Below are 27,149 nucleotides of genomic sequence, written 5' to 3'. Positions count from 1 at the left end.
AGTATAGATTTTCCTTCCTTGTGAAAAAGTCGTGTTAATGATTCCGAAATGGATTGAAGTTACATTTCAAGCTATTATTATTTATATTAAGAAATGTTGCTATAATTCCACAGAAAATGGGATTCCGACGTTGAAAAATATTCTGATTCACGTACCTCCTCTTTTTCTCCGAGAGTTCCATTCTTGGATGACTAAATTTCATATGTATATATCTTCCTAACGAATCTCCATTATTTCCTTATCATTAAGGGACTACAATAAGATATTTTGGCTTGTTTTACTCCGTCAATACTACAACTACTACGCTACAAATCTATGCGGCGTAATGAGTCATCCTACTCTAGCTGAGAGTCCCCTTGTAACATTCTCGATCCACATGCCGAGCGTGCGTAAGCCAGTGAGGATAAAGTTCTGACTGACGGAGAGAATCTGTTAGAGGAGTGGGGATGAGGCAGCATGCACAAGAGTCGAGACATATTTCTCAACCAATCACAGCAATTCTGGCGCATGCCGCCAACGAAAGACGAGAATGCACGACGTGAGCCGAATGATAAAAGGAGAGAGGAAACAAGGCGAGCAGACTGCGTGAGAAGGACAGAGGAACGTCATGGGAACAGCTTGGCCGTACCTTTTCTCACGACAAAAGCAAAACACGAATTTGGACTGAAATAACGCTCTGGCACCCAACCTTAAAAAGACAAGGATAGCATACAGTGACAGAGGGAGACAGAGAAATATGACATACTACATGGCCTTCTGTCATTGGTAAGGGGAACGAGGGGTGAAGGGAGATCCTTCTGATACTAAAGAGAGAGGTTCTTATGCCAGTTTCTTAGGGAGTAAGGGAGACAAAATAATACGCACGCGTGTCTCTTGGTTATGAAAAATCTTCCTAGCATATACCGCCCCGATTCTCCTGTGTGTGTGTGTGTGTGTGTGTGTGTGTTTGTGTTTGTGTGTGTGAGAGAGAGTGAGAGAGAGAGATAGAGTGAGAGAGTGTGAGAGCGGCAGCCCGCGAGGAGAGGGAGATAGACTAATAAGGGACTGAAGTTTTGTGAGTACCCGCCTAGAGTGCGCTAGCGTATCGCCGGCAAGATCCCTGTCCCGTGCCGTAGCAAATTGGAGAAGGCCGACACACCACGGCGAAACAGCGAGCACTTGTCGCTTGTGTGTCAAACGGGCCGGACGTGCTGAGAAGTGTGGGTGCGTGAGCCGTGAAGGCTACTAGATCTGCTGGTCGACTACTTCCAGCGTACTGTATAACAGTAGTTACTAGAACAAGTGAATCTTTCAAAAGCAAATCATTGGACTCTTGGACAAGGGTGGTGTTGGTTCTTTTTTTAAAAGTGAAGTGAAATCGTTGTGATGGTGACAGGAGGTGCAAGTGTGAGTCCTACAGCATCGGGAGCCACGACGGGACCTGCTGCCATGGCACCTGGTGCCCCTGCAGGCTGTGTAACCACCGTACCATCGGATGTCACCGTGCCCCAGAGGAGAGCCAGCGAAAATCGACGGGTAAGTCTTGGAACGTGAAAAAGTTACATTTTCAGACTTCTAATTCATATAGTGCACTTCATAAAAATATGCAATTCTCTATCTATTGCAAGCTGACGATGCCGATGGAATAGTAATGAGCGCCGGCACTCAGCAGAGATGACGGATAGTGCGTATAGCTTCAGGACACTTTCTACAACCAGACACTGAATATAGAATAATGGACAGTGACTGAAAGTTGTTTTATCCTAACCTGAGGCAGCTCGATAAACAGTAGTTATCATTTGTCAATGTTATGTTAAATTAAACCTGTCAGCTGCGTTGAAATTATTCTTTAGTAAGTTTGTAGACTGTTTGGATCATTTTCTCTGCTTTTAGGTCTGTGTGACAAGTTATATTGGTCAACAAGGCCCTAAACTCAGTTTTGAAGCTAGTGACGCGTATACGGAGAAGACTGTTAGATAGAACTCCTTTACTTACCCTGAATTTTTGCTCCCATAATAATGACTAAAATTCAGTTTGGACTTCGAATACGTCGGTTCTATTTAATTACTTTATAGATAATACTGTAGGAAAACTTAGCAATAATTTAAAGTAAAGAGAAGTTGAAACATCTGGGGTCCTTTCTGAAAAAATAATTAAAACTCTTTATTTGAATGACAAAATATTTGAATTGGAGTCCATTATGATATTGTGTTACTGTACTCCTGTGACTTACAGTGATATTCCCCGAAACAAATTCAGTACATGTATTAGGAATGCATTGTTTTGTGGAGGCATATCCGTAGTTTCCAACGGTGCGCGGCATTCTTGTCAGTTGTGACGTTTCATAGCGATATCGTTAACTAGTGCAGCTGTAGTGATAGGGCACCTGTTGGCACGTTGTCAGCCGGGCTTGGCCTGCAGTCACGCGGTCTCGCTCAATGCTCTTCCCGTGGTTTACACGCCTCCCATGCTCCACTAGTTTTTAGTGCACCAGCCCGGTATATCCCGTATGGTCCAAATGCTATGAGCGCCTTGGGCGTATAGCGAGTTTAGTGCCTGTAGTTAGCACGTAAAGTTCATTTTTCAATACTGTATTTATTTTTAAAAGAATCTTAATTACATTAAACCATTTACTGCCGCGGTTTATACTTATTTCGTTCAGAAATGTCATAGCTGTCAGTGTTTAACAAATTACATATAAAGGCATCACGAATGAAAAATTGTCTGAAACGCGTACCACATTGTTCCGCAGTTTCTCATTTTTTAAAACTGAGTTGTTGCGATCTTGGTGCTGCTAGTAGTTTTGTTTCTCTGAACGAATTTTCGTACACGTTAATAGGTCAATAAGATCCTAGGATGGTGTCAAGAAATTGTAAGCAGTACTGTGATAAATGACATCCGAGGACTATCTATTTGCCTTCGATCAGGGCTGATCGCCATCGATGAAAAGACAAATATTGCCTGTATGACGGGAGGGTACGAGTTCTCAATTTGCATTGATCGCGGTAGAATATTAAGAGTGTTAATACATAATTTTACTGGGTATTATTCGATTGCTTTAGTTTAATAAAAACCGAAAATCGCCTTTGTCATTAAAGCGTTTTCAGAAGTGACAAATTATTTTCAGTTATGTTTCGAATTATGCAGACGTCAAAATCATTGCAGCGATTTAGGAAGCTGTTTACTGCTGGACTTCAGTGCTTGATATTTTTTTCTGTAAGTGCAAGAGACCAGCCTATGAGAGTTAAAATACTTTTACGACAAATGACGATAAATATTTCGCGTTCAAACTGCGAGTCCAACGTGAGAGACTGTTAATTTCTTGGTGAAAGAAGTGATCGACTGAAAATAACACCCCGAGTACGAGTATGAGCGAAAGGAAGAAACACATTACCATCGAGTTTCCACACGGAGGTTTATCTACATTATGCTACTCTATGCTGTTAAAACGAGTTTAAATTATAATATTCATTACATATTGTACTAAACCTTGCTTGTCGCTTTTCCAACATAATAGAACTACGTAAGTTATTTGACTGATGTATTACAAAGTTTCGTAGCACGGAAAGAGATTTATGAAGTTTGACGCTGATTTTTCTGTACAAGTGTCCGTCCAGTTTGTATTGAGAAGTGTACATCTGAACCTTGACTTAGCTGCTGATTCGAGCCCGACTGCTGGCTTCAGAGTTAGTGTCGTCTGAAATTAAACATTCGTATCAATCTCCGGTTCTTTTCATATTGAACTAAACGAAGCAAATCCACTGTAATAAGTAGGCCTACATTTGAATGTATAGTTACTATAGTATAATAAGCTTGAGATAAGAATGACCCGTTAGTAACTGTGTGGCTCGGAAGGCCAGCTATCAAAAGAATTTGACTTCGCTAATGTCGGTATACTGTACATCGGCCTTTAAGCAGGACTTTGTGTTGGAAAGTTTTAAATTAACAGCGCTTATGTCGGGCCTCGAAAATTGTTGGTATTAGCTCACGCCAGCAGGGGGAGAGTCGAAAAATACTTGGTTTAACTCTCAGCATACAGTAAGTCAAAATGTATTTTATTACTCCATGGTTTGTTGCGCTAATTTTGCTAACATTACATTCTTTTAGTTCTGTTAAGAACTTGTAGATTAAATAATGCTAATAAAGAAATTTAGAAAGAAATACTTCGCAGGCTTAACCCTCGCTCTTTCCCTGGCTGGATTTAGTGCATTTGGTCTTGTGGCCACTTACCGTACATGGCGCAGTCTTGACACGAAATACCATTTGCCTATTGCTACATCAGGTTCAGAGTCTTCTAAGGGTGGTCCATTTTCTTCCAACTACGTGCCATTTAGAAAGCCTCTGCTCAACTTACGAATTTATTGGCGATTATGTCTTTTTTCGATAAAAGCCACCCTCCACTGGCGAGTGGGAGAGTGCAATTTTTGAGGGCTGCTTATGTTACAGTAATTGATTTTGACGGAACAACTGCTGAATGGATTGCAATGGAATAACTTAGTTTCAAACTTGTGGAATGGTGTGCAGGTTAGCTTAGCGTACTGCTAACATGGTAGTCTGTCATAAAATAGGGCCAGTGGCATCGAAGGCAGTATAGTGTTCTTGGGAAAATGAAAAATTGGTTTCTAACTGCCACAGTTTTTCTTCTTGGGCCCTAACTGAAATAGATTCCTGTCACTGTGAAAACGTTCCTTGTCGTTAATTAAACAGTTCAGATTTGTTTTCGTGTGAGCCTTATTTTATGATTTGGCTTTCCATCTATGCGTTAGCCATTGCTCAGTCGAAATAGTTGAAAGTATTTTAAGTCTTACCGAGCTCGATAGCTGCAGTCGCTTAAGTGCGGCCAGTATCCAGTAATCGGGAGATAGTGGGTTCGAGCCCCACTGTCGGCAGCCCTGAAGATGGTTTTCCGTGGTTTCCCATTTTCACACCAGGCAAATGCCGAGGCTGTACCTTAATTATGGCCACGGCCGCTTCCTTCCAATTCCTAGACCTTTCCTATCCCATCGTCGCCATAAGACCTATCTGTGTCGGTGCGACGTAAAGCAAAAAAAAAAAAGTCTAGCGAGTTGGCTATGCCGTTCTGCAGCCGTGAAGGTACTTTTCCGTGGTCTCTCATTTTAAAAAGGCGGACGCTTAGGCTATACTTCAATAAAGGTCATGGATGCTTCCTTCCCAGTCTTAGTCCTGTCATAACCCACCGTCATTATAAGACCTGTGTGTGTAGGTGCGACGTACAACCGATAGCCTTAAATTAGTCTAATACCATTTAACTCAGTAGTTTCCACGCACATAAATGAGCACTAATGTTATTATAGCCTGGCAGGCTTGCTGATTAGCACAAAAGTACAGTATATTCGAATAGGAATATTTCTAGAGGAAATAAATGATATGAAACGACATTGTGTGTGCTTCATGCTCGGATATTTTTATTTCCATTTGCGTTGCTGAACTTGAGAGATAATTTTCCTAAAAGTCTGTTGATAATTATATTAATGCTCGAATATCGTTGTGACTTTTAGTTTTTCATCTTACTGTACGTAGAATTAGCTATAAAATCTCTCTCCACAACAATTTTATTCTGAATGGATGCTTACGGAGGGAGAGAGTTCATTTTCTTGAATATCTTGTATAGCCTAGTGTTTCTTTTCAGTTCCTTAGTTATTCGCTCCCGAACTTGACCTATGTTACAGCCATTACTAAACTGACTTCAGGATTCACAAACATAGCATCTTTGGTTAATGAAGAAAGTTTGCGTATCTTTTATCTGTATTAAATTCATATTTTCGAGTGTTCCAAATTTCCTTGCGCACAGGTAGGTCTACACACCAGTTTGTTCATATATATCCTACTAGTGCCTGTAATACCTTGATGTAGCCTATTTGATCAAACGAATTATGTGCCGTTTGAGGCAATTGGACTGTCCGTGTCCGACGGGAAGCTCTCTTCATGAAGAATTATGTATACAAATTAGCTCTAGAATAACACTCTTGTGACTGACAACTACTCACGCACCACACACAGTACTATCCTCCTCCACAATAACACCCCGTTACCTACACATGGCAGATGCCATCGGAGGGTCAGCCCTACAAGAGCTGCTAGAAATAGCCACACGAAATTATAATAATTATTATTACACTGACAACTTGATTAGAACACCTCTTTCCGCAGAAATCGATAAATATGTCTAGTTATCCATCGTCGTACGAACACAGACTATCATTTCACGATGTGCTAGCAGAAATACTTGACGACACTGAAAGTTGTATTTCACCACACTTCGTAAAACACGCCTTATTTCTCGCTTGCTTATACAGTTCTCATCTTGGTGAATAACACCACCTCCACTGTCGGTAGCCTTGAAGATGGTTTTCCGTGGTTTCTCAGTTTCGCAGCAGACAAATGCCGTACCTTAAGGCCACGGCTGCTTCCTTCCCACTCCTAGCCCTTTCCTATCCCACCGTTGCCATAAAACGTGTCTGTGTTGGTGCGAAGTAAAGCCAATTATAGGGTCTATATAAAAAAAGAAAACACCATCTATAAAAGAAAAGATACCCATGAACTTTGCAATGTGTATTCACGTACAGTGCACATCCGTTTTCGTTCTTCATTCATGTTCCTGATGTGAATACCGTGTGTAATATTGTTCGCTTGAGATTTTTCGGGGTCAGAGCAGTTGTTACATTCCTTGGCCTCTTCAAACAGAAATAAATTGCCGCTTCTTCTTCATCTCCTTCCGCTTTTAATACCCTGTTGGGTTTCGCGAGTACGAACTTGTCGCACATGTTTTACACCTCTCTTCCTGACGTCAGCTCTGAGTGGAGGGATGTATTCCCTTTCGCGTATTTACAGTATGTGTTGGTGTAGGCGTAGCGTGCATGCCTCTTACCCGGAGGTTCCGGGTTCGATTCCCGGCAAGGTCAGGGATTTTTACCTGGACCTGAGGGCTGGTCGAGGTCCACTCAGCCTACGTGATTAGAATTGAGGAGCTGTATGACGGTGAGATAGCGGCCCAGGTCTGGAGAGCCAAGAATAACGGCCGAGAGGATTCGTCGTGCTGGCCACACGATACCTCGTAATCTGCAGGCCTTCGGGCTGAGCAGCGGTCGCTTGGTAGGCCAAGGCCTTTCAAGGGGTGTAGTGCTATAAGGTTTGGTTTGGTTGTTAGTAGTGTGTGTGTGTGTGTGTGTGTGTGTGTGTGTGTGTGTGTGTGTGTGTGAAGAGGAGTGTGCTAGGACAAACACGAACACCTCGTCTCTCCAGGCGCGGCCGACGCGGCCGCAAATCGAACCCAGGATCTCCTGAATCGAAGGCCACGACGCAGGCCATTCTGCCAAGGAGCCGAACTCTACCTCGTAACGTAAACAGTTCTTTGCGTTAGATTTCTCGGAGTCAGAGCAGTTGTTACATTCCTTACATTAATAATAAAGTCGTAAAAAATCTGTTGATAATAATATAAATGCTCGAATATCGTTATGACTTTTAGTTATTCATCTTACTGTAGTCGTGGATTCAACACCGTGCTGTACCGCGGCAACCGGCGTTCGTGAGCTTCTCAGATTAGTGTATATATGTATGTCCAACCTTAGTCCCGTTTCTGATACAGGGTCGGCGATGAGGTGAGATGAAATTGACATGTTTTACGGCCGGATGCCCTTCACAACGCCATCCTCAGTTGAGGAGCTAGTGAAGATGAAATGAATGATGGTGAATGAAATTGGAAATTGGGTAAGGCGATGGAAGGAATCGGCTATGGCCTATGAATGGGAACTGTCCCGCCATTTGCCTGGAAGTGAAAATTGAAAACTACACAGACATTCTCAGGACAGCCAACGGTGGGGTTCGAACCTGCTCATCTCGCTAATGCAGGGTTTGGTTCCATAGCCGTATCACGTTAAATCGCGCCAGCCTCTCCGCTCGTTGGGACGATCAAATTAATATTAGTACCAAATTCCAGACTGTGTACACACGAGCGCAACAATTGTTGACCACGACCCAGAAATTTTATCTTCGATTTTGCCCCTAAATTCGACTCTTTCCTCGTGGAAGCTTTTCCTTAATTGGTTTCCGTGCGTACCTTTCCCCCAAAATTCCACCATTTAAATGCTCCTTTCGTTTCTCTTCAATTTTGAACAATATTGAGATTGAGTATTCAACAGCCAGGTGAGAAATACTGATCGCTGTTACATTTATCAGAGAGACCGTTATAGATGGGATGAGTTCTTGCCGAAGTTTTGGGGGAGAGCAAACAGTCGACAATCTTATTGTAACACTGCTGAAATGCCAGCTGTTGGATTAAATATGAGTTATTTTGGTCATAGGGATATGCAGAATGACTTGTTTGAGTGGGTGACGAAGACCTTAACGGTTTTTTTTGTTAGTTCATAATGTTGTCGTCAAACAAAGGGTAGTGTTATAATTAATTGCTGACAGTATGAACATACAATGAAATCTTGGTCATCTATACAATATAAACGTGCATGCCATCACTATAATATTGTATTAGCACGAACGAGGAAGCTGCCGGATTCCTGTTCAGAATCGCTTGTGTTTTCAAGCTGTGGATAGCCTATGTTAGAACGGCAGGCGTGCAGCGTTGTTCAGTCTTAATTGATCATCGCAACAAATTTCATTGCAGTCGACGCCTTTGATATAGGATGACTGTTACCATTGTGTTTATGAAGTCTTAATTGATCATCCTACAAAGTTTCGTTGTAATTGGTTTCGTCCAACACAAACAGTTCCTTTATAAGTTAAAACAACAGACAGAATAGCACATAGCAAATAAGGAAGACCATTGCGTAGAATCCGTTGCCTTGGTTTTATTATTTCACGGCGTAATCAGCGAGAGGTCATAGAACTTGACACTGTTAAGAGAATAGCATGTGTAAACAACCCTTTGATGACGTGAAGTTAAATGCACCAATTTATAAAACACAGAGCGACTGAAGTAAATATAAACAAGGGCACATGATTTCACATACAGAGGTATTGATGATACAATAAGAAATGCATTAAACGTGTGGGTTTCCTCTGGGTTAACTTACCTAAATTCGTACCTGGAAAATATTCGGATGGCAACTCCTTTCCTTTCAAGCTCCGTGATATATTTTCTTAGCCTTGCAAAAATACCTTAAGAGTTCCACTGTAACATACACTTCTATACAAAAAAAAAGATGTATATTCAATAAGTACATAGTGCCGATTGTCTACATTGAACATTTTCTTCGGAAATAACGGAAGCTACGATGACAAAGATAAAATCACGAACACCAATAAAATAACTTTCATATTTTTTCCTGACCTTTCTCCCGATTTTCTTGGCGTCGGCACCTTTGTGTGTATTTGGCCCAGTTTTACGCGCGGGGCCGATGACCTAGATGTTAGGCCCCTTTAAACAAGTATCATCATCATTTTACAGCCGGACGCCTTTCCTGACGCCTACCCTATGTGAAGTGATGTAATCAGTATTGCGTGTTTCTTTGATGGTTGATAGTCTGCTATATTGCTTGCAGATGAAGAGATGTGTACTGAGATGAACGCATAGACCTAGTAGTCCCTGAGCCAGAGGAATTAACCATACACAGTTACAATCCCCGGCCCTGCCGGGAATCTAACCCGGGGCCCTCAGAACCTGAGACCAGTACGCTGACCATTCAGCCAAGAAATCTGACACAAAGAGATATAACTCATGGTTGAATAAATGTATAATTATTAGTGTTTAATGGCATCATGTTCAACTATAATATTATTCTGTCTGTTCTGTAGAGTATGGCCGGCAATTATTAACTTTATTTTTTCGAGTCCAGGTGTCGTCTTAGGACAAACTGCCGTTTATATTCATAACACACTCTTCACAAGAACTTCATTGTCCTATAAAGTGCATCATAGAAGGCATTAACTATTGGAAAAATATTCGACAAAGCTCGAGCCTAACCACATCTGACTTATTCTTGCCTTAGGCAATATTTAATGTCAGACTTAAGCAAGATGTAATCAGTATTTAACTGAAGAGCGTAGCATAATCTCTGATACCCATTATTTTGTAGACCTGTATAACTTACAGTACTTGTCATTGAGGAACAAAGTAAATAATACAGGAGACTAAGGACGTCTATTAAGTGAAATAAATTGACAATTTTAAACAGTGCAGTTCGAACGTTGTACCGAATGAGTTGGCTATGCAGTACGAGCTGCAAAGCTGTAACCTTGCATTCGGGAGATGGTGGATTCGAACCCCACTATCGGGTGTCCTGACGATGGTTTTGCTTTTGTTTCCCATTTTCACTCGCAGCAAATTAAGCCTACAACAGCTTCATTCTAAGTCATATCCCTGTCCTATCTCATAGTCGCCATATACTTAAGTTAGAGTGAAGTTAAACCACTAGCAAAAATATGTGTGTTGACCGGGCGAGTTGGCCGTGCGGTCAGGAGCGCGCAGCTGTGAGCTCGCATCCGGGAGATAGTGGGTTCGAATCCCACTGTCGGCAGCCCTGAAGATGGTTTTTCGTGGTTTCCCATTTTCACACCAGGCAAATGCTGGGGCTGTACGTTAAGGCCACAGCTGCTTCTTTCCCATTCCTAGGCCTTTCGTGTCCCATCGTCGCCATAAGAACTATCTGTGTCGGTGCGACGTAAAGCAAAATAACAAAACAAAATATACCGGTAGCCTATGAGTGTGTAGTCGCTCAGAAAAAAGAGTGAGCGCATGATATTGTGTTTTCCTCGCATATAATCTTATATCAGACTTAATTTTAATTGTTATTCAATTACAATTCACCTTCCACATAGGCACAAACCCTGTGGATACCCACAACGAACATTATGTCTATAGGTTCAACTGTTTCTGAGAAAAGTGTACCTGCGAGGAACTTGCATAACACCATGCGCTTATTCCTGCTTTGAATGACTGTACATATGAACGTTATACCATGAACAACCTGCATAGCTGCCTGGCTTGAGTAACATAGGCCTTTCAATCATCTACAATCTCTTCTCCAGGCGACGTCTTTACGACTGCCCGGGTTTGCTGTAGTGTGCTCGCAGAGTTGCTTGAAACAGCCGGAAACATTTTGCTTGAAGCTGTTTTCAGGCTGTTTGTTTCGTGCAGTGTGGTTGTACCCTTAAATGCCACTTACTTGAGCCGATATCGAACCTTCTGTTTTGGGAAGAACGACTAATCGACCGAGTCATTAAGGTTGGCAAAGAGGGCGATAACATTTTTCTACCCTTTTGTCTTATATTATTACATTCGTATATCAGAACGAGTGTGTGGATAGCATTGTTTGCTACTGGCTGTTTCTTTTTTCTTTCTTAGGACCGTGATACATTAGTATCGACACCACTATTGACGACGACGAGATATATAGGCCTACTACTGAGTATTAATATATTCACGCATTGTTAGTTTTCTAACATACTGTACGAGATTGGAATAGACTGCATATGGCAAGTGAACTCCTACTTGCTTTAGGGGCAGTCGTAAGTCCCGTGTATACCCCTTTTTCTTACATGGGATATATATTTGCTAATGGTTTTTAATTTTGCACTATACCGGCCCCGCGGTGTAGGGGTAGCGTGACTCTCTTATCCGAAGGCCCCGGGTTCGATTCCCGGTCAGGTCATGGATTTTTACGTGGACCTGAGGGCAGGTTCGAGATCCACTGTGCTTACGTTATTACAATTGAGGAGCTATCTGACGGTGAGATGGCGGCCCAGGTCTAGAAAGCCGAGAATAACGGCCGAGAGGATTCGTCGTGCTGACCACATAACACCCCATAATCTGTAGGCCTTCGGCTGAGCAGCGGTCGCTTTGTTGGGCATGGCGCTTCGCGACTGTTGCCCGATGGGGTTTGGTTTTTAACGCTGCACTAACATACGGGTTTTCGGCGACACTGGAATAACAAGTGGAAAAGAAGCAGCTACGGCTTTGCCTGGTGCGAAAATGGGAAATGACGAAAAACTGTCTTCGGGGCTGCCGACGTGGGGTTCGAACCCACTGTCTCTTGAATGCAAGATCACAGCTATACGACGCATACTATGGTATTTTTTCCGCCATTTGCTTTACGTCGTACCGACATAGATAGGTCTTATGGCGACGATGGGGCAGGAAAGGCCTAAGAATGTGAAGGAAGCGGCCGTGGCCTTAATTAAGGTACAGCCCCAGCACTTGCCCGGTCATACTATGTTGATGACTCGCTCAGTATATCATGGGATAAGAGACAGTATATCTGCTATGGATCAATAGCCTAGAAGTTCTTTCAACATTTTCTTCAAAGGGTGACAGTCAAGACAGTCGTAGGCCATTGTCTTTGAGCGCTTAACACAATTTAGGAGTATTAACTTATTTTTATAGATCCTCCGTGGCTCAGGCGGCAACGCGCCGGCCTCTCACACCTGAGTTCCGTGGTTCAAATCCCGGTCACTTCATGTGAGATTTTTGTTGGACAAAGCAGAGACAGGACAGGGTTTTCTCCTGGTACTCCGGTTTTCCCTGTCATCTTTCATTCCAGTAACACTTTCCAATATCATTTCATTTCATCTGTCAGTCATTAATCATTGCCCTAGAGAAGTGCGACAGGCTTCGGCAGCCGGCACAATTCCTATCCTTGCTGTTAGATGGGGGCTTCATTCATTCCATTCCTGATCTGATCAAATGGCTGGAAACAGGTTGTGGATTTTCATTTATCAATTTATTTTTATATTCACATGCATAGTTCCCGTTTTATTTTCTAAAAATATACTCTTTTCACTATTTTAATGTTTTCAGTAATACAATATTTATATTTTAAACATTATTATTGAATTCCTGTGTTTTATGAGTTAGGTTTAGTTTTTCGTGAATAATTCGATCCGTGAACTATAAAGAGGTAATTATTGATTATATAACAGCAGTTTTCAGAAAAATAAGCTATAGGCTACCTTAATACGATAAATTTCCTTTATAGCATTTATTACAGGAGTATTTGTAATACCCGATGCCCAAATGTAAATACATTTTTCAATATAGGGATAGCTCTGGAAATAAACAATTGCTGGGCTTCGACGTCTTTTAAGATATAATGTTTTTTTTTTTTTTTAAATAATGCTATTTGTTCGGGGCGTCGACCCATGTGGATCTTTTGCCCCTTAATAAATAGTTAAAGGGACATTACACAACTGTTGCTACTATTCACGCGGTATGCATTTACAGTTTTCTTCTTCAAGACTTCAGGTAATTATCTACACATGCAGAAGACCTCACGCTTTTAAGACGCGTGCTTCTTCAAAGAATGTTGACCCCTGGATGATTGTCAGGTTCCTTTCTATTACTAACATCTGCTTCGTTAAAAACCAAAAGCACAAAAAAACTTGAAATGAACTGCATGCTCAAGAAAGAAGACAATGTGTTTATAGCCGATTCAATTTGTATTGTTCAGATGTAGGTTTTTCTATGTAGAGGAAATAATTTTCACATAGTATAATGTGTTTTTCTTCCATGATAGATGAGCTTAAGTACCACACATATTCACTCGTGCTCATAACACTGTGATCAATCTTCGTCTTGCTAGCTCTTGACCTGCTGGTGCACTGCATTACGGTGGAGAAACGGGTTATTATATGCTGCCAAGGTGACGGAAGTGAAAACATAAGTGACTTAGCTTTAAACTATTCATCTCCTTTCTTCGCTTTTTTCGGAAAGGATAACTGACTTCCTCTTCAGCCACGTGTTTCATACATTTTGCGTGGCATATAGACTAGAGGAAATAGGCTACAACCTGTTTTACACTGGTACTTAGCTCTACGGTCCGCGTTTTGTCTATCGGAGTTAAGGCAGGCATGTATACAAGTAATTATCTTCCCTAGCGCTCCCTCACTATGTTGTCCTACAAAAGAGGGTTGCAGTGGTGTCTCAATGGCGCACTAGCCGCCAGCGTCTTGGAAAGTTATGGCAATCCAAATTACGAGCCCGCTGCCAAACTGGGCTGAAACACTGGTAATTTTACGAAACAGAAAAGCCTAAAGAGCCTGAATACTTTAACATTCGCAGTCGATGAAATTTAATTACGGTTTTCTGTGGGGGACTTAATTTTTGATTTTTTTAAACTATTTGATTTACGACGTACCGACACAGATAGGTCTTTCGGCGACGATGGGATAGGAGTGGAAATGAGGCGGCCGTGACCTTAAAGTACAGCCCCAGCATTTGCCTAGTGTGAAAATTGCAAAACCACGGCAAACCATTCTCAGGACTGCTGGCAGTGGGGTTCGAACCAACTATCTCCCGAATGCAAGCTCACAACTGTGCGTCCCTAACCGCACGGCTAACTTGCTCGGTTTCTGATTAATTAACTACTTGGGACAATAGAGGAACGCATTGTAAATAATATTACAAGCGTGAAATATTTACAGTTTATATGTTGACACTTGTACACACTGTTGTGTGGTGTTTATTTCAAATATCTTGATGTGTTCATAAAATCTCATTGACGTTTATTTCTTGTCTAGTCTGTGGTGTAATATTTTTGGTGCTATCATAAAACAGACATAACAAAAATTAGCGTAGCATCAGAAGTGGAAGCTGCGGTGGTTTTAGGTTGACAAAATACTGTACATACAGTATTTGATTTGACGTCTAATTCCGTACCAGAATATTAAAAAAATAGCACTGTGTAATAATGTTAAAAACATTTAGATCTCCAGTCTTACTGTTGTTGTGATTTGGTAATCCTCTAGCTCATAATACATATTTTCTTACAGTTGTTCTTCTCGTCCCGTGATTATAATTGTCCACCTTTCCGTTTATTTCCAGAGCAATAAGCCTATAATGGAGAAAAGAAGACGTGCGAGGATTAACAATTGCCTCAACGAACTAAAGACTCTAATTTTGGATGCCATGAAAAAAGATGTAAGTGGTGTTTCTTTTTATCTTATGGTCATATAATCGCTGACATTTAAAATAAAAGTAAAAATTACGTCATATTATGGTTCCTGTTTTCGTTTTGACTCACACTTTAAAGATGCTATAATGTGACGTGATTTGATCGCTCATTAAAAGAATTGTCATAGGTGTGCTCATGAAACTCGTTTTTAATGTTATCGGTTTGAATTCAAGATTAAGTTTATATTGGTGAGCATAATAAGGTACTTCGAATATGTAATTTGTGGTTAGGGAGTGTAATGTAGGCCTAGATGGGTTACTGGGAATACACTAATGAACATAAAGTAAACCTTTTCCTCTTATTTCCCTAGTCTACGGATGTAATTGATGCTTTGCGCAGTAATGATGTGTTTAGATTCTCTAAAACTCATTGTCCTGCTCATTGGCGAAGAGGAGTTGGGATCCTCGGTTGAATACCGCCGTATATTCGTTAATACATAGCGGAAGGGTGCTGCTCCAGAAAAACTGTATGGTATTAATCGATCAAACCTATGCTCCCACTTTTTTTTTTTTTTTTTGTGGGTAGCCAAAATGATCTTCCCCGCAAAGTATGTGCTGAGGACACCTGACCTCTAGCGGCAAGCGCCAAAACCTTCATGGCCATCCTTCAGGAAGTCTATGGAGAAATGTAGCTCCAGTATCGGAATCGGGAAGCTGCAGTCTTTGCGGACTAAATCTGACATCTTAACAACAATGACATTGCCATTATATATCTGTCATTGTTTCCGGTTTTCACTGCGTCTTTAGTTTTTATAAAGTTAACATCGGGTGTGATGGTTCTCTTGGAGTGGCAACATGAAGTAGGTAGCCTATAGGCTAACTGTTAATTCTTAAGTGTGTACATTTCGTCCTTAATTTATCCTCAATACTTTCCTCCTCCTAAGTTTTAGTATATATGTATAAAAATAACATGTCCTCACTGACTGACTGACTCATCATCGCCGAGCCAAAATTACTGGACATAAAGAAATTAAAATTTTGGGGACACATTTATATTAAGAGTGTACGTGCTCACTAAGAGAGATTGTTTGGATATTCCATCGCTAAAGGGGTGGAAAGGGGGGTTAATCGTTAAATGAGCAAATCTATATCTCAGAAATTTAAAAGTTTACAAACGTAAAATTGGTATTTAGGAACTTCTTCGAAAATAAAGAAACGTGTCTTTTTTGTTTTTTGGAAAATCCTATCAATGGGTGGGGGGGGGGGCGGTGAATAGGAGTGGCAAAGGGGGTGCATTCTTATCTAAAGTATATCTCAGAAACGTAAATTGTTACAGAGTGAACATTGGTATTTGTAATCTCCGGTAAAAGTAAATAAAAATAGATAATTTATTTTCGGAAAATACACTAACGGGCAACTGAAAAAGTGGGTGAATTTTTAAAAAGAGAATGTCTACAGAACATATATTAAACTTTAAGTGTTACAGACGTGAAAATTGGCATTTTAAATCTCTTTTAAAAATAATTTTTTTTTTTTTTTTTTTTTTTTTTTTTTTTTTTTTTTTTTCGCTAAAGCCACTTAAGGGCGTTGAAACAATTGAAAAATTAGTTGAATTATTTGTGTAAGGATACTTACATCTAAGAAACTAATGAAACATGTATTTATTGTTTTCGGAAAGGCCACTTAAAGGGGAGAGACGGGTGGTATGAAGTGAAGAAGTTGAATTCTTTTTATGAGGATTTTTAAATTTTTAAAAAAGCTATTTGTTCGGGGCGTAGACAATTCTGGATCTTTTGCCCCATATTTTATGAACCTGCGTGTAATTGGAATGGCGGTAGTGTGGAATATTGTGTGTGAGGAAAGGAAGTTAAGGACGTCACAGATACCCAGTCCCCAAGCCAGGGATATTAATCATTACAATTAAAAACCCCTGACCCGGCCGGGAATCGAACCCGGGGCCGCCAGGTTACAGGCGGACGCGTTGCCCCCTGCGCCGCGAGGCCGGACTTTTTATGAGGATACTTATAACTCAAAACTGAAGATGTTACAGACATGAAAACTGGTATTTGGATCTCCTTTAAAAATAAAGGAACATGCATTTTTTTGTTTTCGGAGAATCCACTCCCCCACCCATGGCGCAACAGCTCCGAAAGGCCTAGGCCTACCAAGCGACCGCTGCTCAGCCCGAAGACCTGCAGATGACGAGGTGTCATGTGGTCAGCACGCCTAATCCTCATGGCCGTTGAGAATCCACTTAAGGGGGTGAAAAGAATTGAAAAGGCGGTGAATTTTAAAAATGAATACCAGTATATCTACAGTATATGTCAAAAACTTGACATGTTACAGAAGTGGGACTATATATTTTAATTAAAATATAAAGATAGCGTTGCATAATTAAAATCGGTATCAGTTTAGGTCATCAAAACTTTGGTCAACTTACGATATTCTAACGGCACTTTTTGCCTAATGCATGCATAGAATATCAGTCCTACCATAGTGTTGGTTAAATTCATTACCCATTCTCCTCTAAATGACCTACATATTGAGAAATGTGGAGTGGATATTCAAGAATATAACACTGTACAAGTTAGAGGACATACTTTCATGAACGTGTACGAGATATACTTGCCTAGAGTTATTTTTAAAATAATTTGGGGGTGTGATGAGCAATTGTAGCTTTGCTGCTGGCTTTCCAACTGGATGGCCGACGTTCGATTCCCGATCGGTCCAGGGATGGAATTTTTAACTGATTCTGAAAAGCCACGTGGTACCAGGAGGGGCATCAGGCCTTAACCCCAACGAAAACCCAAAATGAGCCAGGTGGCTCCAGCGATTCCAAAACTGACTGGGATAAGCTGAAGAAAAGTTGAGAATATTATTGAAATCATTTCATATGGCAGTTCTTCGATAAGTGGAAACTTCTGTAGCATTATGTGTGCTTTAAGTACTATAAGTTGTGCTTAAGTTGCTACATCACATTTTTGTCATGCATTTTGGAACTAAATTTCAGCTGTTGTCATGTTGAACTTGCCCAGCTCTGAGGTCGTTGATCTGGTGAATAGTGTAGAGTGAACGCATGCTGTGTCTGTCTGTAAAGTCATCAGCCCAGAGGCTGGTTGGATCCTCAGATAACACCACTAAAGGCTATGCAGTTATAGAGAAACCGCAAAAACCAATGGTAGTACCAAAATGAGGCGTACCAGGCAAGATGAGGAGTTAGGCAGTTTACCGTTGCTTTCCTCATTGGGACAGGATGTGCTATTGCAGTACGACTGATCCTATGAACAACTCCTTTCATAACACTCAGACGCACTAGTCGTGATCCGAATTGTCATTACTCAGCACTAGCCATATCCCAGCAGCAACTGATGAGCCCGAATGGCACGTCTGGGCGAAACTCTGCAAACGCACACGGCCTAACCACCCAAAAGCTGGTTCTATTCCTGTAATCGTAAGATCTGCGGCCGTGAAAGTCATTTTTAGCTTCCATATTGTCACAGCCATGGATGAGACTGGGACTTCGGTGGAAGTTACATTTTTTGTTTTAGTGTGTGCCAAGAGATGGATGCAAACGTACTGCATCTACCGAGAAATGGCAACAAGCAGGAATGCTTGCTAGCATATCACAAATAGGATTTAATCTTGTAGTGCGGAATATAAGCCTACAGAATTGCTTATGCACCTCATCCATAATAATTAATCACCTGCAGCCCTCAATCAAAAAGTTTGAGGCCTATAGGTCTATATTTTTAAAATATCTAATTGGTGAACATAATGATCGGTCTTTATTAGGGTTGTCATATAATGACTGAGACTACTTTTCTGGAGTGCTGTTCAATATTTAAAACACATTTAACTTTATTGCTTAAAAATTAGTTGCACATCTTTCTCTAAGATTGGTTAAGATATATTGTAATTAGAGGCATATTTTCTTTTTCTGCGTTTTTATATAAATGATTGAAAAACACTCATTTGGGAATGAGCAAAAATAGGATTTGTGTCTGTCTTAATGTCTTAACAAATCACAGAAAACCTTAAAATCAGAGTTTTAAATTGTTATAGATTTCTGTCGGGGCACATCTCGGTACACCAATTCGGAATAATCCCGATTTTTTGGGGCCTATGGTAACTCTGGTATCTAATGAGTGTAATAATAGACTAATAACATTATGTAGTAGAGGGACATAAAACCAATCATAATAATAATAATAATAATAATAATAATAATAATCGTATGGCGTCGGCTGCCGTGTGCAGGAAATTTTGTTTGACGCCAATTAGGCGGCCTGAAAGTGAGTTTTGACGTTCCATTGTACTCTGTCAGACAACAGAGTAAACCGGAATTTTGTTGGATATCTGTGGCTGAGATTTAATTAATTTTATAATGTAAACCTCAAAAGTGCTACTTGAGATCATTTGCAAGCTCACATAGTACAGTGTCGAATGGCCTTTTTTCTGCCCTTAAAAAATCCAACCCCCCTTGCCAGTTTAGAATCAGCAATCAGCAGGAACATGTTCATAAATATTACCGACTTAAATTGGTCGGGACTGAATATTGACTGTGTCCTAAATAGTATTTTCATTGCAATTTCAAACAATTTCTGCATGTTTTGCAATGGCAATTTTTTCATGTTAATGATAGGGCTTCCTGAGCTGCAGTTGTCCAAAGTATGCAGATATTAAACTCTGTGGTTGTCATCTGTCAAATGGCATACAGTGGATCAATATGATTCTCTAAATAGCACATATAACCTAATTTTAATTAATTAAATATAGCTAGCACAACATAAGTGTAACATTTTTGAGGATATATATATATCAGGTGCTTTGATTAATTAATGATGTAATTACCATACATCTTTTCTGATGCATGTACTGTACATACTTCTGGTGATCTAACAGAATGATTTTTTTTCTGTTACAGCCTGCTCGACATTCTAAACTTGAGAAAGCAGATATACTTGAGATGACGGTGAAACATCTCGAAACTCTTCAACGCCAGCAGGTAGCTATGACTGCAGCTACAGATCCAAATGTCCTAAATAAATTCCGTGCAGGTTTCAGCGAGTGTGCTGGTGAAGTGGGTCGTTTTCCAGGATTGGAATCTCCTGTTCGTCGAAGGTTACTCCAACACTTGGCGAACTGCCTCAATGGTACGGCAGGAGGTAACAATTCTGCTGCTCCTCCTCCAGAGCCTCCTCCACCAACAACAGTTCCAACTGCCACAACTACCACAACAACCACCACTGCAGTGCAAGTTCATATTCTGCCATCAACCCCTGATGGACATTCAGTCCCTAATGCACTTACTGCTTCACCGAATGGCATTTTCTTCACAACTGGAGGAACGGGACCTGGTCTTCAACTAGTACCAACCAGACTACCTAATGGAGATATTGCCCTTGTACTACCCTCCTCTGGCCCAAACACCCATGTTTTTCGCCAGACAGTTTCTGCAACTTCATCTTCTTCACCATCTTCTTCTCCTGCTCCATCATCGTCCTCTGCGTCATCCTCACCTCTGCCAATGTTAATCCCCATTCCAACCCGGACTGCATCCACAGCTTCTGCTTCATCCACAGGTTCTTCTTGTGGTACTTCAACATCTCCGGTAGCCTTCGACAGGCTAGCTGTGAGCAGTCCACCTTCTACCACCGTGGCTCCACCTCCTCCACAACCGATTTTGAGGGATGTTGCTACTTCTCCAGCATCCTATCACCATCATCAACCATCTCCCCCTAGCCCAATACTCCATTCTTCAGGTTACGAGGTGTCCAGGCCATACAGCCCTCCCCTTCAGAAGCCTCTATCGTTGGTAATGAGGAAGACAGCTTGTCCTGAGGTGGCCAGTGTAGAGGAGAAACCATGGAGGCCATGGTGATGAACAGTGCTGTACATTGTAGAAAGGATAAAGAGTGTCTTGATAGCATGAAATAACGACAGATTCCAGAGAATTATCTTTTATTTTGATTAAAATTGAAAGCAGTCTTTCTGTAAGATAAGGTTCATGTTTTTAATTTCTAAATACTGTATATTGACCTTTGATTTCCAATAGACTGCTTAATATCCTGAAGAGGCTGGAAAGATATTCATGCCATTCTTGTCCTGGAATATGATCTGTAGAAAAAATTTGATTTTGTAAATTTCTATTTAATTTTTTGTCAAGAGGAGAATCTAACTAAAATAATGAAATAATACTGTTTGGTTTATAAAGTTCATGTTCTGTCATGATACTCTGTGCTGTGAAATGAGATTGTTTTTATCATATTTCTATATCAAATGTCCCAAGTGTTGAGAAAACGTACTCTGCATTAATCTCTAGAATGATATTATCTTGTAATTGGCTTCCATGAAATACTGAGTGTCAACTTGATAAACAAAATTGCTTCCTTACTCACTCCAGTAAACTAAGCAGTCACCAAAAGACGATACTCCTGGATAACTGTTAACAAAACAATTTTAAAAATATATACGGCTAGTTCATTCATCGTATTTTGAAAGTGGAAAAAAATTTGTGAACTATATCCAACTTCCTCTAATTTAGTCTTCACTGTATTTCTTAAAAGCTGAAATCTGAAAAATATTAATGAGTTTAGACTGATAAAAGATTGGTGTTTTTTTTTTCTAATCAGATATATTCAAATGTGCCAACTTTTATACTTACAGTGGGATATTCTTAATTTTTCAGAACAAATTCCTTGATCTCTTAATCAAACTAGAATCTTCCTTCATTTGCCTTTCATTTTAAATTTTGTCGTGGTATTATATATGACAATCTCCAACACCTCTTACAACACAGATAGCAATGGATTTTAATCAAGTTTCCAAACTAGAACTCCATTTAGTTCTACCATATGTGATTAATCCATTAAAATATTTGAAAACAGTAAACATTTTTCAAAATAAAACAAATGATTTTGAGAGTGTGTTCCACATGTATAATGTGGCCTGAATAAAATTTCAGGAGTAGGCTACAACTGATATGAATTTTTACAGTTTAATAAGTTGTAGGCCTACTGGTCATTGAGAATTCAGCAATAAACTGAAGATTTGTAAATGAAGAGTGAAATCCATTGGATGGAAGGTGGCATGTATGAATGTGTTTAATGGAATAAGCTGTACTCTATGATCAGACACATTTATGCAATATTGATCAATTTAAGTTTTATTTTAATTTTTTAGTCATATAAAAATAATGGTGTACTCTTTTCCTCCAGCTAAGTTGCCAGTTCTACTCAAATTTTAACTACAACTGTCCATAACATTCAGATTAATGTGCTGTACAGGACGATAGGGAAAATTGTGGTTCAGACACTTTTCTAGCAAATGAGATTCATTTCTGGGGCTAAGTATTCCTCCTTCAACATCATAAATGATCGTTGACTTGTATTCTTGTACAGAGCAATATGGTTCAAAGGGATCCAGATTCCTTTAATTGTTTCATAGATATGCTACAGACCTCGGCAGAACGTTTACAGTCAGTTATGCATATTTGATACCGTAGGCACACATTTGTCTTGCAGTATTTCTTCAATGGGCTCCAAACTCTTGTATATACACATTAATGCATTAAGTAACACTTTCATGAAGTATGAACGTTTAGAAGGAAAAAGATCTGTATTTTCCTTTTTTTTAATATAAGATTATATTTATAATTTTTCTTTAAATATGTGTACCTAATAACACAATTTTGCATTCAAGAAAACAATCTTGATTGAAATTATTTGTCGTTTTCTAATTTATATCTGTGGAAAATTTCAAAATGATAGTTACGATGCCAATGAGATAGTATACATAAATTACAAAGAAGTGTTGGAATTTCATCTGATATTTTTGAACTAATCAAAATATTCTAGTGTTATTTTCACTACTGCTGCTGTTATATTTTGAGATTTTAATTCTGAATCTCAAAAACTTTTGACCATATTTAGCTGAGCTACTGTTACATCTGTCAACATTGCAAATTCAGCCATTTTAATGCACTGGTTCCTTTGTGTCTATTTGAATATTTCGCCAACTATGAAAACACATTAAATGTTTTATCATCCTTGTTATGATGCCTTGAGAGCAACAGGATAGAATTGTAAATATTATTTATATAAAGGAATCAAAGGAATTATCTCATATTTACTAACATTAACCAATTTCTTCAAGTACATATGTAGTCCTTGTGACTACACAAAATAAACAGGCAAGTGAAGTTTTCTTTTGAGTGGTAAGAGAGCAAAGATGCTATTTCCCAGTTCTGTTAATTCTTGGAACAGTGGGGAAGGGAAAACAACACAAAAATATTTTTCATAATACAGTACTTTTCTCCTGTGTGAAGTGTAAAGTCCATTGGATGAAAGGTAGTACCCCATCTGAATATGTTAAATGAAATAAGCTGTAGTATATGGTCAGGTACATTTACTCAGTAATGATCAGTTAGTTTTATTGGATTTTTTCTCAGTTTTGGCAAAGGAATGTTACAGAATGGATTCCAAAATAACAAAAATTTGATAAGAAGGAATTCTCTATCCAAGGACGAAAGAGACAGGATGTAATGTGCCCAGTCATGGCATTTAATCACTTTGCTTTATTTATCAATGAATAGGAGACAAAACGTCTTAAATCTGAGTGAATTTTACTTCAGTCATCCTTTAAAGAGGGAAGGTTGGCAATTAATTACATAACAAGAAGCTATTGTATTAGAAGAATTTAGTTTTGATTTCTTCGAAACCAAACTTGTTTTCTCCTTTTGAGGACCTTGAGTATACAATAACATTTTGAAAGTATATAGATAACATACCTTATTTTTCTATTCATTGGCTATTTTAAGCAACAGTTGACTGTTTACAATATAATGAAACAATTTTTAAAAATGTTCCAGTGATGCAATTCACTTACTGTTGAAGAGGTAGTGAAAATTGGATTTAATTCCATGAATTACTCATTGACTGCTATGCCTTTAAATTTATTCAGTATTCTTGGTCTCCCTTCAGCTCTGTTTGCATTTCATGGGCCTCAGATTCTGAGCTGACTCAGTATGCAGTCTGACACTTTATTTACTTTTAATTTGTTTTTCATTCCTTTGTCCTCTTCTATTTCTCTCATTTTACTCAAATTTTATGAATAAAATGTTTGCATTTTCCTACTTCTTGCTCTCAGAAAGTAAGAGTAGAATTTAATACTGAGTAATGCAGCTTGTGGATTAACCTGAAGAGGACTGAGTTTATTAAATGTGGACATTCTTTCTATGTGCAAAGTACTTCACATGTTTCATCTGTCACCAGTAGAGATTGCCTTTCCATTGTCATTCTTTTTCCTCAAGGAAGTTTCTTAATGGGATCAATTTGCTTGAGTTAACAAACATGCTTGAATGATTTCTCAACTGATCACTTGCTTATTGATGACTTCAGTTAATGATCCATATACAAAATGAGTACATTAAGGAAAAAATTATAGGCATTTTTTATTTATTGTAACAGCATTGAACAAAGAACTAATTTTTACTGTCCAGGTATTGAAACAGTGATTAGAACAGTTTATTTGTATAATGTTGATGCACAAAAGGCCAAGAATTTAAAAAGTAAAGTGAGTAAGAACTGGCAGTTTACTGGAAACCTGTGACTTGATAGAGACAAGAATAAACTGTTTTCTCATTATAATTGGAGAAACATGTAGTTGTTCAGAGAGAAGACAAATCTAGTTCTACCCTGACAAACCTTAAAACCAAAGTTAACTGATGATGTTATGAATCGTCTTCCTGTCTAATTATAGTGCCTGAATTTTATTGTAAGTCTGTTTTTGTACTTGTTGAAGTACTTGAGTGGTATCACTTTATGTACTTGCATTTGATATATTCTTGTTCTAAAGAAAATTAAACTTTGAATTTGAGAAGTAATTTCAATGATATCATAGCAGATCTCTTTGACTGAGTTAAGATTATAGCAATGAAACTGAACATTCAATAGAAGAGTAAATTTAGAATTCATCAGTGTTTTGTAATTTTAAAAAAATGTAAGTACAGTATTTAGTGTGGAAAAGATGACTGGGAATGACACTTGATGGCCTTAGTACTTACTCCAAGCTTATTTGTAAATTACATTCCAGTTATAGACTCTAATGTGTGATTGTTAAGGTTAGAATGTTTCATTAGTGTGTGGCTTCTTAAATAAATAGTTTATGTAGTTTTTCTATCCAAATATTTTTGTTTCTGAATTTTCTGCTAGGGTATTTAGAGCTCTTTAATAAAATATTTTATATTGTGAATATATTCATTGTCAGGAGAAATTTGACTGACCTCCACATTGTAACATGAAATTTCATCAGATTATGTAAATACTGATTATTTTGTGAAGTGAATGTAAATATAAGATTAATATTTGGGAATATAAATATGAGAGCAAGTGCCTTAAACGACGAAATCACAAGTGTCTTCCAAATATTTTGTACATAACAACACTTGTTTATAGTGAGATTGCAAGAGAAACTGTTATCTTTGTTATTTATAAAAGTTGTTTAAAAAATACATGAAAATTAAAGTTTGTGTTCTTGAAATTTAACAGTTCTTTATTTTGTTAATGGTTCCCCCCTAATCATTCCTTCATTGTTTCCTTTCTTTCTTTCTTTCTTTCTCCTCTGGCAGAGTTTCTCATCAAGGCTATTAAAGTTATCTTCAACTCTCTCTAATATTCTAGGAAAATACATCCACAAGTGTGAAGTGGGTTGGAAATATTACTTTTCTGTGCAATAGTATTGAAATAACCTGGCAAGCTGGTTGCATGGTACAGGACGCGTAGCTGTTAGCTTGCATTCGGGAAATGGTGAGTTGAACCCCCCCCCCCCACCGTCACCCGCCCTGAAGATAATTTTCCACAGTTTCCCATTTTCATACCAGAATATTCTGCGGCTGTACCGGTACCTTACTGAAGGTCATGGTAGAATTTTTCCCAGTCCTAGACTTTTCTTACGCATTTCTCTCTGAATACCTATCGGAGTTCATACGACGTTAAAATACTGGGGAAAAAAAGAAAAAACTGGCACATGAGTTCTTGACAGCTGGTTGATGTTTACTGAAGTTAGGAAGAAATTAAAGTACTTAGAGCAGTAGTGTGAGAAAGAAAAAGTTTCTTTGAAAGATATTGCGCTCTTAGTACTTCAAAATAGTTTAAGAGTTTAGACACAGCAGAGCATTCACCGAAACTCGTTGGTAATGGTACAGGGATATTACTAAAATTAAGTCTCCGTAGCTCAGGCGGCAGCGCGCCGACCTCTCATAGGTCCCATGGTTCAAATTCCGGTCATTCCATGTGATTTGTGCCGGACAAAGCACAAGGGGGGGGGGGGGACGGGACAGGTTTTTCTCCTGGTACTCCGGATTTCCCTGTCATCTTTCATTTCAACAACACACACTAATATTATTTCGTTTCATCTCTCAGTCATTAATCATTGCCCCAGAAGAGTGCGACAGGCTTCGACAGCCGACACAATTCTTATCCTCGCCCCTAGTGTTGTAACCAAGGTTGAAATTTACAAACACAACTTTTATTGCTTCACTTTATGATATTTACACAAATAACTGAAATTTATTTTGAAGCAAAAAGGAATATTGAATCTTGAGAAAAGTCTGTCTTTATACAATATGTACAGGTTTGCAGTCTTTATATACACTTCTATCTTGAAAAGATAGTCTTTGTGAATTGACACGTTGATAGTCGAAAACTATCTGGCACACTAACATAAATGTCTTTGAGAGTCCTTGTTGGTTGAAGTGCCTGAATTCCTAAAAGCAAGTTCAATTGATTGAAGAAATTCCACCTAGCGAAACTAAGGGAGCTTGCATAACTTAAGGAATGAAAATGGCTTGTAAAAGAATTACGGAACATAGGCAGCGGAAACAGGTAAGGGAGCGGTGACCAGAGGTGAAACCTCGTACTGCCAGAAATTCAGTCCACCTGGTCGAAGCACATTTTCAAGAGGAGTAGCCTCCGTGCTCGACGTAGGGTGTATTCTGGAGCTGGACACCGGGGCAAGTGGGCAAGTGAGCAGGCAGGGAGCTCCTATTTATAGTACACTCGATGGTCAGGCACGCGCACTGAGGGCTGCGCGTCGAAGCTAGCAGAATGATACACAGGCGCGCGTGCAGCTGGCTGACGGAGCGAGAAGGGAGCGCCGGACATACAACACCCTCCCCTCCTAAATACGCCGGTACGGCGTGAAACGGCGGCGGCGCTGGCGGCGACTGCGATGCTGGGGCGGAGCTGCTGCTATCTCTGTTGTATTGTCCGGAGCTGGAACTGGGCGGAGTGGCGCTGTCTCGTCCTGAAAG

The 27,149-nt window shown here is 39.5% G+C and overlaps 1 protein-coding gene across 2 annotated transcripts; it reads left to right on the top strand.

The window, feature by feature from the left end:
* Positions 1–1,179: 1,179 nt before the first annotated feature.
* On the top strand, positions 1,180–25,383 carry hry (bHLH transcriptional repressor hairy). 2 transcript variants are annotated; one of them, XM_067141548.2, is made up of 3 exons: positions 1,180–1,515; positions 14,771–14,866; positions 19,764–25,383. In XM_067141548.2, exons 1-3 carry the CDS (start codon positions 1,366–1,368, stop codon positions 20,718–20,720), a joined length of 1,203 nt encoding a protein of 400 aa, XP_066997649.2. In that variant the 5' UTR covers positions 1,180–1,365; the 3' UTR covers positions 20,721–25,383. The 2 variants fall into 2 exon arrangements, with proteins under 2 accessions (XP_066997649.2, XP_066997650.2); XM_067141549.2 differs by lacking the exon at positions 14,771–14,866.
* The last annotated feature ends 1,766 nt before the right edge of the window (positions 25,384–27,149 follow it).

The sequence above is a fragment of the Anabrus simplex genome, chromosome 2 (genome assembly GCF_040414725.1).
Source record: "Anabrus simplex isolate iqAnaSimp1 chromosome 2, ASM4041472v1, whole genome shotgun sequence".
Lineage (NCBI taxonomy): Eukaryota > Metazoa > Arthropoda > Insecta > Orthoptera > Tettigoniidae > Anabrus > Anabrus simplex.
This window is presented reverse-complemented; position numbering and strand designations above follow the sequence as displayed.

What these genes read in the sequence shown, in the direction of transcription:
- hry (XM_067141548.2), top strand. Translation starts at nt 1,366, where the DNA reads ATGGTGACAGGAGGTGCAAGTGTGAGTCCTACAGCATCGGGAGCCACG. An exon ending in GAGCCAGCGAAAATCGACGG is followed by an intron (nt 1,516 to 14,770) that starts GTAAGTCTTGGA and finishes GTTTATTTCCAG; the next exon opens with AGCAATAAGCCTATAATGGA. An exon ending in TGGATGCCATGAAAAAAGAT is followed by an intron (nt 14,867 to 19,763) that starts GTAAGTGGTGTT and finishes TTTCTGTTACAG; the next exon opens with CCTGCTCGACATTCTAAACT.